Source organism: Pseudoliparis swirei, chromosome 22 (assembly GCF_029220125.1).
Source record: "Pseudoliparis swirei isolate HS2019 ecotype Mariana Trench chromosome 22, NWPU_hadal_v1, whole genome shotgun sequence".
Taxonomy (NCBI): domain Eukaryota; kingdom Metazoa; phylum Chordata; class Actinopteri; order Perciformes; family Liparidae; genus Pseudoliparis; species Pseudoliparis swirei.
The window spans coordinates 5,502,744-5,519,736 of NC_079409.1; the positions used below are offsets into that span (position 1 = coordinate 5,502,744).

General features: G+C 44.3%; 1 protein-coding gene across 1 annotated transcript in view; it reads left to right on the forward strand.

Moving 5' to 3' along the window:
* Positions 1-3,229: 3,229 nt before the first annotated feature.
* Positions 3,230-16,993, forward strand: part of paqr6 (progestin and adipoQ receptor family member VI) — a 14,947-nt gene continuing 1,183 nt past the window's right edge. Inside the window, exons 1-8 of the mRNA XM_056444697.1 lie at positions 3,230-3,265; positions 3,916-3,984; positions 7,309-7,436; positions 8,379-8,584; positions 10,381-10,507; positions 12,927-13,023; positions 13,147-13,291; positions 14,838-16,993. The exon at positions 14,838-16,993 is cut by the window's right edge and continues 1,183 nt beyond it. Coding sequence (XP_056300672.1) covers positions 3,230-3,265; positions 3,916-3,984; positions 7,309-7,436; positions 8,379-8,584; positions 10,381-10,507; positions 12,927-13,023; positions 13,147-13,291; positions 14,838-15,082 — 1,053 coding nt within the window. The 3' untranslated portion in view covers positions 15,083-16,993. The remainder of the gene's footprint in view (positions 3,266-3,915; positions 3,985-7,308; positions 7,437-8,378; positions 8,585-10,380; positions 10,508-12,926; positions 13,024-13,146; positions 13,292-14,837) is intronic.

Below are 16,993 nucleotides of genomic sequence, written 5' to 3' on the forward strand. Positions count from 1 at the left end.
GGCCTTGGTAACTGACTGACATTCAAATATTTCACGTTAACCCTCTGGAGGCTGGGGGCATTTTATACATTTTACAAAATAAATTAAATTCACCGTTTAAAGTCTTTTGCATGTGACACACCCCCACGTGTTATACATCAAACATTCCAGAACAATCTCAGCTCTGAAATGAGGCTCATTGTCCTCGCGCCGTGTTCTCTGGTTCTCTGACTGACAGGCTGCTAAATGAGCCTAACCCGTGAGGTGGGAGGTCCTTTGTGATTTACTGAGTGTTCATTGGTTGTTTTTTTCCCAAAATGTTGACAGAAAACGGATTGACCAATCACGGTGAAGGTTTCGTGTGACGAGTTCTTTCCGCGCCGCGTCACCCGACACGTCGCCCCTCCGTTCCTCTGTGTATCAGAGGGGGAGACGTGAGGAAGGAGGAGCAGGAGGAAACCCGACTGATTCATCCACGAGTTTAAACTGATTTATGCTCCTTATTTTCGCGGAGAAATAATTGTTTTAAAAACGGAAACAGTGTTAAACCGTACTGCCGCGGCTTGACACTCGGTTTGAGTGTAAAAACTTCAGCGAACACCGGAAGTAAACAAAGTTGCGTTAATTGCGTTAAAATATTTTAGTGCGTTAACGCGGCCAAATTAATCGCATAGATTAACGCGTTAACGCTGACAGCCCTAGTATAAATATATATTTATTTATATATAAATATATATTTGTTTATATATATATTCATTTTTATATATATATTTATTATATATATAAATATAATATATATCTTTATTTATATATACATACAAAATAAAATATATCTATTTAGATATTTATATTTATTTATAAATATATATATATATTTATAAATATCTCAATTGTGATTGCTCAGCGCTTCAGCTTTAATGCAGTTAAAAGAAAACGTGCATGTCTGTTAAAAGCCGAGGGTCCTGTTTGTGCACTCGTTTAGTTATTTGTATGTGTCGGTGTCGTCATGGGTAACCGCCCGATGATGTAGCGTTGAGACATTTTAATAAACTGACAGCAGAGGTTTTGTTGTCGGTTTGAAGACCACGATCTTCTCCATTGCTGCCGGTGGTCTCAGGGGGCCGGAGACGTCGCTATGCAATGAGTAATACTTTATTATCCTCACTTGTAAAAAAAACAACCTCTTTGTTGTCGGTCCTCAGCGGTGTGAAGAGCAAACAGGTGGATGTAGCACGTCCAGGCCTGTCCTGTCGGTGGCTGCCGCCGCAAGGCATTCTGGGAAACAGTACGCAGTGAATCGGAGCTCAAGCAGATGAAAGTTAATCACAACGAGCCAGACTATGGCATTTCTTTTTTTTGGGGGGGGGGGGGGGGGATGTAGGACAAAAAGTACCAAATATATTTGTTTTGCATTAACCGCGGTGCATTCTGGGTGAGTGGGTTATTATGGGGTGGGCAGGACAAGAGGCGCATGTGTCCGTCTGGTCAACAGCGCATAGCCCTCTCATTGTCAGCCCATAGAGACGTCCTTTGAGACCGGGTCACGTGATCCACGTCACGAGGGAGGGGGACAGAATTCCGGGTGTCGAGAGAAGAACAAAACAGAAAGAAGAGTGAAAGGAAAAAAAAGAAGAGAGGAAGTGTTCAGAGGTCAGAGGTGACGACGGCAGTCTGGAGGTGACGAGAGGGGAAGTGGACGCTTTGCTGGTCCCTGTCTGTATGTAGCTACTCAGTCAGAGAGGACTAGAGGGGAAGTGTGTGTGTGTGTGTGTTTTTGGACTTATGCATGCTTGTGTGTTACATCGTGGGTTCTGTAAAATCCACGGTGTTTTGGAGTGGCGTTGTCAGACCAGCGTTTTACTCGGTGCGGATCACTTCCTGCGGTGTTCTAGAAGGTTCTCCTCCCTCGGAGTTCGAGCAGCGGGATGGCGTGTTGTGTTCAAATGTAGCGCGTCTACGTGATGTCACATGGTTTCTAAACGGGGCTCACTGACCGGGCCCCTGAGGAGCTGCAGCCGTGAGGAGGTTCTTCTGTCGAGGGCCTCGTGCCTCAGGAAGAGTCACCGTCACGTCGATATAGAGTTCACTCCAGTGAAGCTCGGTGGCTCTTCGTTGCTTTTGTCATCGTCACACAAGCCTTGTGTGTGTGTGTGTGTGGTGTGTGTGTTGTGTGTTGCTCAGATGTTATCCAGCTGTGATGAATGCAGGACTTGTACCAGTGTGTGTGTGTGTGTGTGTGTGTGTGTGTGTGTGTGTGTGTGTGTGTGTGAGAGAGAGTGAGCAGCCTCATTTCCATCTCTCTCAGCGAGTAACATTTGTCCTTTGCCCCCCCCCCCCGTACTCCACAAAGATCACTCTGTCACCGCCAACAGGCCGAGGCCTGCAGCTGGGTCTTGCCCCCCCACCCCATCTCTCTCCCCTCGACCCCCACCAAAAGAGAGATGCCCCCCACAACATGTGAGAGACGCGTTTGAGAAACTCACCGCATCATTACATCATGTGTACACACACACATGATGTAATGATGGCTGTGTGTGTGTGTGTGTGTGTGTGACATCCTTGTAGTTTACTTTATCAATAGTTTTTGTGCATTTGATTTTAAGATGAGTTTTATTTATTTATTTATTGTAAACTCATTAAATGTTTATTGAAGATTTGTGAATGAAACATAAATACAGAGTGGGACACTAACTTTTTTTATTATCAGACTATTAATAATAGTAATAATAATATAATCTTACATAATATTTGAAGTTTCCTAATAATAAAAAAACTGATGAGTGATTATAAAGCGATTAAATACATAAGAATTAAGATTACGTACATGTAAGTTTGAGTCGTGTTGTGTAAACAAAACGAGGCGTTTGTTTGTCTGTCACTCATTTTAAATGCATTAAAAAAATATATATATATATATACATATATACATATATGTATATATATATAATAAAAAAAATATATATATACACAGATCGTTCAAACTAATTAAAACATGGTGTTAATATAAATCCCCAAAAAACTTGTTCATCAACCAGATAAATAAATATAAAGTCAACGTTCAGCAGGTGCTCTATCAAGAACCTTTAATATTTAGGATGTATATGAATCCTGGGACCGGCTGAGTTCACCTGGGGGTGGGGGAGTCTTTTTCCTTCTCAACGTTGTCACGTTCCAGCTGGTGCAGAAAGGTCAGGAGCACCTTTGGGTGACGGATCCTCACTCAGCCGGCCCTCGGTCACGGGGCCCCGCCATGTGGCGACGCCGGGCGTTCCCCGAGTGGAGGAGGGTGGGCCTCCGTCAACAGAGGGACTCGGCTCATCTAGACTTTAGTGATGATGTCATGTTTACCTTAGTGATGATGTCATGTTTACCCGGCGACCAAACGTCGAGAAAAAGGTTGAACCTGAAAGACGAGGTTGTGTCTTTGGGGACTTATGATGGAGTGTCTTTGACACCGTTGGATCGCTACTTCATTTTAAGTTTATTTTTTAAACTTAAAGTTAAGAAGTTGTGAATCAGATGTACCGCAAGTCCTTCTCAGTAGACCACACACACACACACACACACACACACACACATACACACACACACACACTTCAACCTGTGCAATATAAACACACTGTGCAAAATTCTGTCGGTATATATATATATATAAATATAAATATATATATAAATATATATGTTTACATATATATATATGTGGATATATATATTTATATATATATCTATATATATATATATATAAATATAATATTCAGTGTTTGTTTGTAGATTATTTACTGTTTTTATTGCAGTTTTTACAGTTTATTATCTGCAGTTTTCTGCTGTAATCCTTTAAAAGTCCCCAATGCGGCACCAACAAATGAATATGTTATTAGTGTGTGTGTCAGGTGTGTGTGTCTCATTGTGTCCTGTCTTGTTGTCCTGTCTCTGCAGTGTGTCCCTGTGTGGCCTGGGGTCCTGTGGTCGGGCCTGGGCATGGGCCTGGAGCCAGGCCTGGGACCTGTCTGTGTCCTGTCCCTGTGGTCCTGTCCCTGTGGTCCTGTCCCTGTGGTCCTGTCCTGTAGTCCTGTCCCTGTGGTCCTGTCCCTGTAGTCCTGTCCTGTAGTCCTGTCCTGTAGTCCTGTCCTTGTGGTCCTGTCCCTGTAGTCCTGTCCTGTGATCCTGTCCCTGGTCCTGTCCCTGTGGTCCTGTCCTGTGGTCCTGTCCCTGTGGTCCTGTCCCTGTGGTCCTGTCCTGTGGTCCTGTCCCTGTGGTCCTGTCCTGTGGTCCTTTCCCTGTGGTCCTGTCCCTGTAGTCCTTTCCCTGTGGTCCTGTCCCTGTGGTCCTTTCCCTGTGGTCCTGTCCCTGTAGTCCTGTCCCTGTAGTCCTGTCCCTGTGGTCCTGTCCCTGTAGTCCTGTCCCTGTGGTCCTGTCCCTGTGGTCCTGTCCCTGTGGTCCTGTCCCTGTAGTCCTGTCCCTGTGGTCCTGTCCCTGTAGTCCTGTCCCTGTAGTCCTGTCCCTGTAGTCCTGTCCCTGTGGTCCTGTCCCTGTAGTCCTGTCCCTGTAGTCCTGTCCCTGTGGTCCTGTCCCTGTAGTCCTGTCCCTGTGGTCCTGTCCCTGTAGTCCTGTCCCTGTGGTCCTGTCCCTGTAGTCCTGTCCCTGTGGTCCTGTCCCTGTAGTCCTGTCCCTGTAGTCCTGTCCCTGTAGTCCTGTCCCTGTGGTCCTGTCCCTGTAGTCCTGTCCCTGTGGTCCTGTCCCTGTAGTCCTGTCCCTGTAGTCCTGTCCCTGTAGTCCTGTCCCTGTAGTCCTGTCCCTGTGGTCTTGTCCCTGTGGTCCTGTCCCTGTAGTCCTGTCCCTGTGGTCCTGTCCCTGTGGTCCTGTCCCTGTAGTCCTGTCCCTGTGGTCCTGTCCCTGTAGTCCTGTCCCTGTGGTCCTGTCCCTGTAGTCCTGTCCCTGTAGTCCTGTCCCTGTAGTCCTGTCCCTGTAGTCCTGTCCCTGTGATCCTGTCCCTGTAGTCCTGTCCCTGTAGTCCTGTCCCTGTAGTCCTGTCCCTGTGGTCCTGTCCCTGTAGTCCTGTCCCTGTAGTCCTGTCCTTGTAGTCTTGTCCCTGTAGTCCTGTCCCTGTGGTCTTGTCCCTGTGGTCTTGTCCCTGTAGTCCTGTCCCTGTGGTCCTGTCCCTGTGGTCCTGTCCCTGTAGTCCTGTCCCTGTGGTCCTGTCCCTGTAGTCTTGTCCCTGTGGTCCTGTCCCTGTAGTCCTGTCCCTGTAGTCCTGTCCCTGTGGTCCTGTCCCTGTGGTCCTGTCCCTGTGGTCCTGTCCCTGTAGTCCTGTCCCTGTGGTCCCGTCCCTGTGGTCCCGTCCCTGTGGTCCTGTCCCTGTAGTCCTGTCCCTGTAGTCCTGTCCCTGTAGTCCCGTCCCTGTGGTCCCGTCCCTGTGGTCCCGTCCCTGTGGTCCCGTCCCTGTGGTCCCGTCCCTGTAGTCTTGTCCCTGTAGTCCTGTCCCTGTAGTCCTGTCCCTGTAGTCCTGTCCCTGTGGTCCTGTCCCTGTGGTCCTGTCCCTGTAGTCCTGTCCCTGTAGTCTTGTCCCTGTAGTCCTGTCCCTATAGTCCTGTCCCTGTGGTCTTGTCCCTGTGGTCCTGTCCCTGTGGTCCCGTCCCTGTGGTCCCGTCCCTGTAGTCCTCATCATCAGGCTCCGCCCCCTCAAACCCGGCTGCTGTGTACTTTATCTTCTCTGATCAGCGGCAGTCGTTGTTAAAGTTTTTTTTTTGTGTCACATTTTCCAAGCAAAAGGTTCCAGTTGTCGGGAAAAAAAATATTTAAACTACGTGTCCTTGATTTATTGCGTTTGTGGAGTTTATTTTAAATTAGGGCTGTGAAACGATTAAAATTTTTAATCGGGTTAATCACAGGTTTTTGTGGATTAATCATGATTAATCACATATTACCGATATTCTCGGTATATTTTGTGAGAACATAGAGATTTATGACAAAAGACGGATATATACATTTATACATTCTTCTATACAATGGTGCTGCAACTCAGCAGTTATTTAGCAGTTTTCTTCCATATGGAACATTAATACATCTTCATCCTAAACAGAATGTTTAACCCTCCTGTTACCTTTCGGGTCAATTTGACCCCATTCAATGTTTAATGTCGGAGTTCTTTGGGGTCAATTTGACCCCAGGCTGTTTTTCACTGTGTCAAACAGTCCTGTATAAGAAATATCAACTTTTTTATTTATTTAAAGGGCTATTTAGATAGTCAACAAACAAACATAAAGTACCTCACACTTAAACTTGGGAAGCAATATTAATTCTAATAATTTTCTGGAGGTTTTAATTGCTGGGGTCAAATTGACCCCGAGTGTAAAATATGTTAGTAAATGTAAAGGTAACAGGAGGGTTAAACAGAAATTTTTTCTCTTGTTTGTCAACCATTAACTCCACCATGATACAATCTAAAGGCCTCTAATCTTCCTCTAGCAGCTGCTGAGGCAAACTGACTGTGTGGGTTTTCTTCATGAACTGGGCAGTGATGAAAGGGACGGCGGGGACACCGCTGCAAAGCTCAAACCTTTTTTTTTGCTCGGTCCCGATGCGCGCGCACGGAGCTCTGTGGCGCGCGAGACGGTGATCGATAAGTGTTAACGCAACGCGAAGAGACAGAAATGACATGCTGCTGTGGAGGTACGATCAACAACAGACGTTTAGTTTAATAAAAGAACAAAGACGTGCTATAGAGAACATGTCAGGGGGCGGGCCAATCTTTTTAATGTCATGCGATCTACCAACACTACGCCGCGATCGACTGGCAGATCGACGTGTTGAGACCCTGATCTACAGGAAGTAAAAGTCGTAACAAGGTTTCCGGAGGTGAACCTGCGGAAGGATCATTACCGATGAACAGACCGTCTGCATGAGAGCGGACAGAGTTCAGATTGAAGTGGTGCATTGGAAGCTCATTTTGCAAGTGACTTTTTTCGTCCCGACGACCAACAACAGACGGATTGAAACTCATTCTGCGCATGCGTTAAATGCGCTAAAAAAAAAAAACTAGTTAAACCTGTAATTGAATTAACTGAGTTAACGCGTTATTTTTCACAGCACTATTTTAAATATTTGACTTGGAACCAGGAGGAAGAAACGTTACAAAAATAAATAAGTAAAAAACCTGTTTGTGATCGATGTCATAAACAATACCTGTGGAGGTTGAAGGAGATGTAGACTGAATGAACTTAATCTCATTACAAATTCACAAGGCTTTTTCCATCATTTTCTCATGAAATGTTTGTCGCTTTAACGGTTATTCAATTATGAACAATAACCGGGGGTCTTCTCGGCCCACAGGTGTTCCGGGAGGATAGCATCATCTCTGGATACCGCCACCCGCGCAGCTCGGCGCTGGACTGCGTCCTCAGCAGCTTCCAGCTGAACAACGAGACGGTCAACATCTGGACCCACTTCCTGCCCACGTGGTGCGTGGGGCGGCGACGCGGACGCCGTTGTTTTTATTTTACATTCCTCACGTTCATTTAATGTGTGTATCGAGTTCAGCCTATAGAAGTCCGGCCTATAGAAGTCCACCCTATAGAAGTCCGGCCTATAGAAGTCCACACGATAGAAGTCTGGCCTATAGAAGTCTACCCGATAGAAGTCTGGCCTATAGAAGTCTACCCGATAGAAGTCTGGCCTATAGAAGTCTACCCTATAGAAGTCCACCCGATAGAAGTCTACCCTATAGAAGTCTACCCTATATAATTACACCCTATAGAAGTCTACCCTATATAATTACACTCTATAGAAGTCTACCCTATATAATTACACCCTATAGAAGTCTGGCCTATATAATTACACCCTATAGAAGTCTACCCTATATAATTACACCCTATAGAAGTTTGGCCTATATAATTACACCCTATAGAAGTCTGGCCTATATAATTACACCCTATAGAAGTCTACCCTATATAATTACACCCTATAGAAGTCTGGCCTATATAATTACACCCTATAGAAGTCTGGCCTATATAATTACACCCTATAGAAGTTTGGCCTATATAATTACACCCTATAGAAGTCTGGCCTATATAATTACACCCTATAGAAGTCTGGCCTATATAATTACACCCTATAGAAGTCTGGCCTATATAATTACACCCTATAGAAGTCTGGCCTATATAATTACACCCTATAGAAGTTTGGCCTATATAATTACACCCTATAGAAGTCCGGCCTATAGAAGTCTGGCCTAGAGAATTCCACCCTATAGAAGTACACCTTATAGAAGTCTACCCTATATAATTCCACCCTATAGAAGTCCTTCCTTTAGAAGTCCAGCAGAAGCAGATCGAGTTGAGTCGATTGCTCTAAACATTCTTGGCAGAAGTAAACAACCGGTTGTTGTTGTTGTTGTTGTGCAGGTACTTCCTGTGGCGGTTCTGCGGGCTGTGCTTCACGATGAACTTCCTGTCCGACAGCTACACCTGGCCCCTGCTGGTGTACATGCTGCTCATCTGCGTCTACCCCTTCACCTCCTGCTGCGCGCACACCTTCAGCACCATGTCGCCCGAGTCACGCCACATCTGCTACTTCTTCGACTACGGAGCGCTCAGCCTCTACAGCCTGGGTACGCTGGCGGAGCATGGGCGCCACGTCGCTAGCGCTAACATACATCTTGAGATAGGATTACCTATGATACACATACGTATTTTACTTATTGCTTTGGGATTCTCTGGGATGTCACAAAGGCCTTTTTCCTGCAGCGTTCACGTCAAGGGGCAAACAATCCGGATTAAAAGTCTTCTTAAAATCTCTAAATAGAGGTTAAGAATCATTTAGTTGCACTTGAACAACTTTTTAAGTGCATCGACGAAAGCAAAGGAAAATATTTGCACGTGATAGATTTGAAGAATCAGCCATCTTTGGTCAAAATCTAACTACTACTGAATAATCCTGCAGCAAATAAGCAAATATCTTATGAACATTAAATGTCCTTGTTATTTAAGACTAATATTCTTTGCCATTTTTGTAATAATCATCATTTCCCAAAAACGCTGACGCAGCATCCTGAAGAGAACCACAGTCTGTTGCTCACTGCAGACGTTCAGAGCGCTGTCGCCTATTTATACCAATATGTACATGTTAAATTTGCCTTTTTTTAAAAACCCAGCTGTGTGTGTCAGTGTGTGTGTGTGTGTGTGTGTGTGTGTGTTTCAGTGTGTGTGTGTGTGTCAGATTTCCATGCACTAGTTTCTCCTCTGCCTCCCGGGCCGCCGTGTGTTTTGACACGACAGTATTTCCCTATCGCTGCATCGGCCTCCACGGAGGAATCTAGATGTTCCACAATGTGTGAACAGAGGTTTCTTTACACACACACACACACACACACACACACACACACACGTGGTGGTTTGAAAAGCAGGTTCCTGTGCCGTCGCACGCCGGTCTGTCTGGCGGTTTGCAGGCGAGTACGAACGTGTGCGAGACTTTCGTCTCGTCTGCGCTGCACCTTTTTAAATGTATTCAATATTCAGACCTAATTGTGCGAAGGCGTCGTGTGTGTGTGTGTGTGTGTGTGTGTGTGTGTGTGTGTGTGTGTGTGTGTGTGTGTGTGTGTGTGTGTGTGTGTGTGTGTGTGTGTGTGTGTGTGTGTGTGTGTGTGTGTGTGACTGAACCTTAATCTACCACAAAGCCTCTTCGTAGATTTGCCCAGTTTTAAAATGTCCAAAAGTCCATCAGGAGGGGTTAAGTTCTGTTAGAAGTTTTTTTTTTGGGTCCCTGCAGGAAGAACCAAATAAAACATGAGGACGCTCTCGAGGAAAGTGGGAGGCGGCTTCTCTCCGAGTTAAAAGTTGATGCTGAGAAGCGTTGAGCGCCTTTGGAAATAGAAACAAACTTTAAACGTTCGTCTTGTTAAAAAAAAACTAGACCTGACGTGTAGAATGTGAAACGCTTCTACTTTAGTGACCCCTAGTGGTGGTTTCAGGAAACACACTCATATTCATGATGTGGTTGTGACACAAAAAACTAAAATATACAAGTTCTGTCTTTTTAAATACTCAAATAGTGTAAAGTTTAAATATTTTTGTGCATTTTAAATTACATTTGTATGATTATTATTTTCTATTATAGTTTATATGATACGATGCTTCCCCCCCTTCTACGATCCTCACTCTTATGTTGTCAGTGAATGTTTTGCTTTGTGTTTGTTTGTGAAAAAGCTTTTCTAAGGTTTGTTTACATATTAAAATACACAGACGCACAACACGGAGATCTATTGAAATACATTTATATTCACACAAAATCGCTTTGGTCTACATAAACTCTGATATGCATGAATTTAAACACGAGCTCGATGTTGGCGCTCTGGGATCAAATGGCCGTGTTTTCATGTTTTCATGTGTTTGTGTTTGTGGCGGTCAGGTTGCGCCATGAGCTACGGGTATTACGTCATGCCCGACTGCCTGCTGAACAGCTGGCTGCATCAACACTTCGTCCTCATCGCCATCGGCAACACGCTGTTCTGCACCGGCCTGTCCTGCTACTCCAGGTGAGAGGCCGCCGCCCACACGCCGATGACGAGACTCGCTTCAACATTTCGGTTTTTGGAATAACTGTCGGGGAGATTCGGTGAAATTTAAGGACGTTTCTTGAACATCAGGCGGTGGCAGAAATACACGAATGCAAAGGGAAAAACTATTGTTTTAAAATAAATATAAAGTTGCCCCTGATGTCACTAGAGGGGCAAACGATGCCCCCATAATGTCCTCTAATAATTCTGATAATTTAATAGCGTTTTGTTTTTATTCTTTGTTGTGTGTGTCCTATCTACTTCCTGTACGAGGGAGGAACACACACAAAATCAATAAATATCATTTTGAATTCTAAAAAAACAAAGAAATAAGTTATAATTGTTCATATTTGTTTAAAAAATGTATTAACAATACATATCCACAGAGAAATAACAATAAAAATAAATTAAATATGATTGTCTGATTTATGTTTTTTGTTGATCAAATCTAAGAAAACACTTTGAATCGGTAGAATACTGCCTAACAGTCTTATTATTGTCTAATAGTCTTATTATTGCCTAATAGTCTTATTATTGTCTAATAGTCTTATTATTGTCTAATAGTCTTATTATTGCCTAATAGTCTTATTATTGTCTAATAGTCTTATTATTGTCTAATAGTCTTATTATTGCCTAATAGTCTTATTATTGTCTAATAGTCTTATTATTGACATTTTTATGACAATTGCTCATATCCTGTAAGCCTAAATAAGTATATTTATTATTTTTGAACAAATGTTAAATCTTATATTATTCAAAAAGTGCCCCAAATTAGTTTTAGATGCCCCTGGATTTCAGTCAGTGGGGAAAAAATTACCCCTAAAAATATGTAGATTTTCTACTCAAATACCAGGACGGTGTACTTTACCGTAGTTTTATTGTATTTTTTTCCATTTATAATATAAGTACGTCTCTAACGTTCTTACCCAGTTAGTTAACATTGGACCGTTTGTTTAATGGTTATTTGTATACAATCTTTAGATCCTGCTCTTCTTATTAACACTAGCAGACTAACCTGTGAATACAACAGGGCCTTCATTGTGAAGCAACTGTCGCACAGCGCCACCTCCTGGTGGGCCACGTCTGTTCATGTGAGAGAGATGAAGAAATAATTCACACCGTCGCCCTTTTTTTTTCCGGTGGTGATTTATCCCAGCTCAGATTTAACTCGCCGATATTGTTTCATCTGAGTTTTGCTGAATCGATATTGTTCTTTTATTTATTTATTTATTTATTTATTTATTTATTTATTTATTTCAGAGTTAAACAAAAATGAGCAGTGAAAAATAACGCTGTCTTTTTTGTTTATTTACAATAAAAACCCTGTTTGGAAGTTATATTTGAGCAAGGGTGCATGCATTTCACTTCAATCTAAAGAATAGTTATAATGCTTTTGCTTGATTTTAATATTCTACGGCTGCTTTTTATCTTCCGTTTGTTCATTTATTTTAATGCACCATCTTTTTCAGTGTATTTTACTTTTATTTTTAAACTGTTGATATATTTTGGCCTGTTATTGCCAATATGTATTAATTGACGATCGAACTGCACTTCATGACACTTTGTCTAAGTGCAATATAAATAAATACAATATACTTTCCATACTTACTTACTTACTTACTTAACTGAGCTTCTTTTGTTATATTATTGTTGGTTTATGTACAGTATTTCTTCCTCTGGTGTCAATGAGATTGTGGGCGGGTCTCCTCCAGGGTCATTTAGTATTTTAGCATTGTGTTGTTTCTATCGTGTAGATGAGGATGAACCTCCAGGGTCATTTATTTTATTTTATATTTATTATTTTTTATATATAGTATTTTGTAGATGTAGTATTTTTATATTGAGTATTTTTTATATATAGTATTTTTATAATTAGTATTTTATATATTTAGAATTTTTTATATCTAGTATTTTATATATTTTGTATTTTATATATTTAGTATTTATTATAATTAATATTTATTATTTGTTATATTTAGTATTTTTTATATTTAGTATTTTATATATTTAGTATTTGATATATTTAGTATTTATTATAATTAATATTTAGTATTTGTTATATTTAGTATTTTTTATATTTAGTATTTCTTGTATTTTAGCTTGGTGTCGTTTTTATTGTATAGCTGAGGGTGAATCTCCAGGGTCATTTATTATTTTTTATATTTAGTACTTTTTATATTTAGTATTTTTTATATTTAGTATTTTTTATATTTAGTATTTTTTATATCTAGTATTTTAATATTTAGTATTTTAATATTTAGTATTTTAATATTTAGTATTTTAATATTTAGTATTTAATAGATGTCGTATTGTGTTAGTATTTGAGCATGGTGTTGTTCCATCGTGGAGCTGGGGGTGGACTCAGCCGGCTGACTGCTGCCCTGCTTCTTGTCTGCAGGTTCCTGGAGCTGCAGTTCCCCCAGTGGAGCAAGTTTCTGAGGACGGCGGCCTTCGTCCTCCCCTTCCTCTTCGACACGGCGCCTCTGTTCTACCGGGTGAGTTCTGGCCGCCGCCATCGACTGCTCACAAGTCATGTGTTGGAGATCTGAACCCCGTGGCTTTGAGGTGCATGTTGTTGTTGTTGTTGTTGTTATTTTTAACCCCGCCCTGCTCCTCAGATCGTCCTCTGCTGCGGCGGCAGCTGCAGTGCGGGCGACGCCCTGTCCAGCCACTGTTACCACCTCCTCTTCGCCTTCCTCACCTGCTTCCTGTTCACCGCCCACCTCCCGGAGAGGCTGGCGCCGGGACGCTTCGACTACATCGGTACGTCAACAACGTCGTTGTTGTTGTTGTTTATTACAACTTTATTGACCTGGAAGACAGGCAGCGACACAAAAACTATCCTCCCTCCTCTCTCCTCCCTCCTCCCTCCTCTCTCCTCTTTCCTCCCTCGTCTCTCCTCCTTCCTCCATCCTCTATCCTCCCTTCTCCCTCCCCTCTCCTCCCTCCTCACTCCTCCTCCCTCCTCTCTCCTCCCTCCTCACTCCTCCTCCCTCCTCTCTCCTCTCCTTCCTCTCTCCTCCCTTCTCCCTCCTACCTCCTCTCTCCCTCCTCTTCATCTTTCCTCCCTCCTCTCTCCTCCCTTCTCCCTCCTCCCTCCTCTCTCATCTCTCCTTCCTTCTCCCTCCTCTCTCCTCCCTTATCCCTCCTCCCTCCTCTCTCCTCCCTCTATCCTCCCTTATCCCACCTCCCTCCTCTCTCCTCCTTTATCCCTTATCCCTCCTCCCTCCTCTATCCTCCCTCTATCCTCCCACCTCTCTCCTCCCTTATCCCTCCTCTCTCCTCCCTATATCCTCCCACCTCTCTCCTCTCTTCTACCTTATCCCTCCTCCCTCCGTTATCCCACCTCCCTCCTCCCTCTATCCTCCCTTATCCCTCCTCCCTCCTCTCTCCTCCCTCCTCTCTCCTCTCTCCTCCCTCTATCCTCCCTTATCCCACCTCCCTCCTCTCTCCTCCCTCCTCTCTCCTCCTCTATCCTCCCTTATCCCACCTCCTCTCTCCTCTCTTATCCCTCCTCCCTCCTCTCTCCTCTCTCCTCCCTCTATCCTCCCTTATCCCACCTCCCTCCTCTCTCCTCCTTTATCCCTCCTCCCTCCTCTCTCCTCCCTATATCCTCCCACCTCTCTCCTCTCTTCTACCTTATCCCTCCTCCCTCCTCTATCCTCCCTCTATCCTCCCTTATCCCACCTCCCTCCTCCCTCTATCCTCCCTCCTCCTCCCTCCTCCTCCTCCCTCCTCTCTCCTCTCTCCTCCCTCTATCCTCCCTTATCCCACCTCCCTCCTCTCTCCTCCTTTATCCCTTATCCCTCCTCCCTCCTCCCTCTATCCTCCCACCTCTCTTCTCTCTTCTACCTCCTCCCTCCTCTCTCCTCCATCTATCCTCCCTTATCCCTCCTCCCACCTCTCTCCTCTCTTCTACCTTATCCCTCTCTCCTCCCTCTATCCTCCCTTATCCCTCCTCCCTCCTCTCTCCTCCCTATATCCTCCCACCTCTCTCCTCTCTTCTACCTTATCCCTCTCTCCTCCCTCTATCCTCCCTTATCCCTCCTCCCTCCTCTCTCCTCCCTATATCCTCCCACCTCTCTCCTCTCTTCTACCTTATCCCTCTCTCCTCCCTCTATCCTCCCTTATCCCTCCTCCCTCCTCTCTCCTCCCTATATCCTCCCACCTCTCTCCTCTCTTCTACCTTATCCCTCCTCCCTCCCTCTATCCTCCCTTATCCCACCTCCCTCCTCCCTCTATCCTCCCTTATCCCTCCTCCCTCCTCTCTCCTCCTTTATCCCTCCTCCCTCCCCCTCTCCTCTCTCAGGCCACAGCCACCAGCTGTTCCACGTCAGCGCCGTGGTGGGCACCCACTTCCAGATGGAGGGCGTGATGGCCGACATGACGTCGCGGCGTGCGCTGCTGCTCGCCCACGGGGCCACGCCCTCTTTCCTGGGCACCGTCGGCGTGCTGGTGGCCGGCCTGCTCCTCAACCTGGGCGTCATCGGCATCTTCAGCACGCCGCTGCTGTGGAACTCCCAGCCGCGCACGCCAAAGTGCAAAGAGCAGTGAGGCGTGTGTGTGTGTGAGTGAGTGTGAGTGTGTGTGAGTGAGTGTGTGTGTGTGTGTGTGTGAGTGTGTGTGTGTTGACTATTAAAGCCACTAGTTTTATCTTTCAGAGAAAAGGATGTTGACGCATTTGTCTTAACACGCCCACGCATCGGTTCATGTGTGTGTGTGTGCGTGTGTGTGTGTGTGTGTGTGTGTGTGTGTGTGTGTGTGTGTGTGTGTGTGTGTGTGTGTGTGTGTGTGTGTGTGTGTGTGTGTGTGTGTGTGTGTGTGTGTGTGTGTGTGTGTGTGTGTGTGTGTGTGTGTGTGCGCGCCGCCTCCCCAGGTTTCACACTCCTGTGTCTACCGTGTACAAAAATGTCTGTTTGTTTTTTAATGTATTTTTTGAGGTTCCTCGAGGGGCATTTTTGGGAACCAGGCTCTGGGTTGAAGGACCTGATGTAGACCCAACGTAGACCCGACGTAGACCCGATGTAGACCCGATGTAGACCCGACGTAGACCCGATGTAGACCCGATGTAGACCCGACGTAGACCCGATGTAGACCCGACGTAGACCCGACGTAGACCCGACGTAGACCCGACGTAGACCCGACGTAGACCCGACGTAGACCCGACGTAGACCCGATGTAGACCCGACGTAGACCCGACGTAGACCTGATGTAGACCCGATGTAGACCCGATGTAGGCCCGATGTAAACCCGACGTAGACCCGACGTAGACCCGACGTAGACCCAACGTAGACCCAATATAGACCCAATGTAGACCCGACGTAGACCTGATGTAGACCCGACGTAGACCCGATGTTTGCCGTGGAGCGCTACACCTTTAAATCTAAAACTGGAAACTTCTAACGTTGCAGTTCGCAGGGATCATATTTTGGAATAACTCATTTTTTGCTTTGTTTTCCTCCATTTTTTCTTTCTATGTGCTTCACGCCAGAATCTCCTTCTTTTTTTTTGTCGTAAGTTCTGATCGTTTATCGTGGACAAAAGCACTTTAACTCAGCGGGTCGTCTCTCCTAATCTTTTGTGTTTCCACTTTTCCGTCACTAAAGAGTTCTGAATGGAGGGCGAGAAAAAGTACATTTGGGTTTTATTAATAAGAGTATTGTGGTGCATATATAGAATTACCAACCGTTCCTCATACACTGTGTGCATCTTCTCCCGTGAGACGGCCGTCTGGCTACAATTAATAATAATATGTTTATAGAATTTTATTATATTTATCTTTTCTTTTTTTTCTTCAGTTGCATAAATTGGGAAGAAGATGAATGGGGTTTTTTCTTCTCTTTTTGGAGATACATGGATGACGTAACAGTTGTTCTTCAGCCTGTTATTTGGCCTTAGAACACGTGAAAACAATATAAAAAGTGCAGACAGAGTCCAAGAGTCAATAAGTAAAAATAATAAACAAATAAAAAAGAGCTGAAATGATTTAGTTCAGTGAAGTAAACCATTTCAATATTTTTTTTTATATTTCAGTTCAACAATTGCCAAACATTTGCTTAATTTGTTCCAGTTTATTATATTATATTATGATCAATTGAATAATATTCAATAAAAAACGGGTTCAAATAAAAAAAATTTTTACATTTAAATCTCTGCAGACACTCTTGACTTGATGAGCTGCATAACTTCTGCATGTGTTGATGACCTCGGCACTCGACCGTGTCAGTACGGTCCACACAGCCTCTGCCTCAGAAGCATCGTCGACGCTTTTTATTGAACGGAGACGTTTGTGTCAACAACACTCGTTTACTTTTGTACAAAGTCGGTTTTAAAAAGCACGTTTTGCATAACATGTTTACAACATTGAACACGCAACCCACCAGAGGCCCGTGACTCACACACTCACACACACTAAGGTCTTTCAGTAGGGAGTTTAATTAGAGTGGGAAACGTACGTGTTATTAT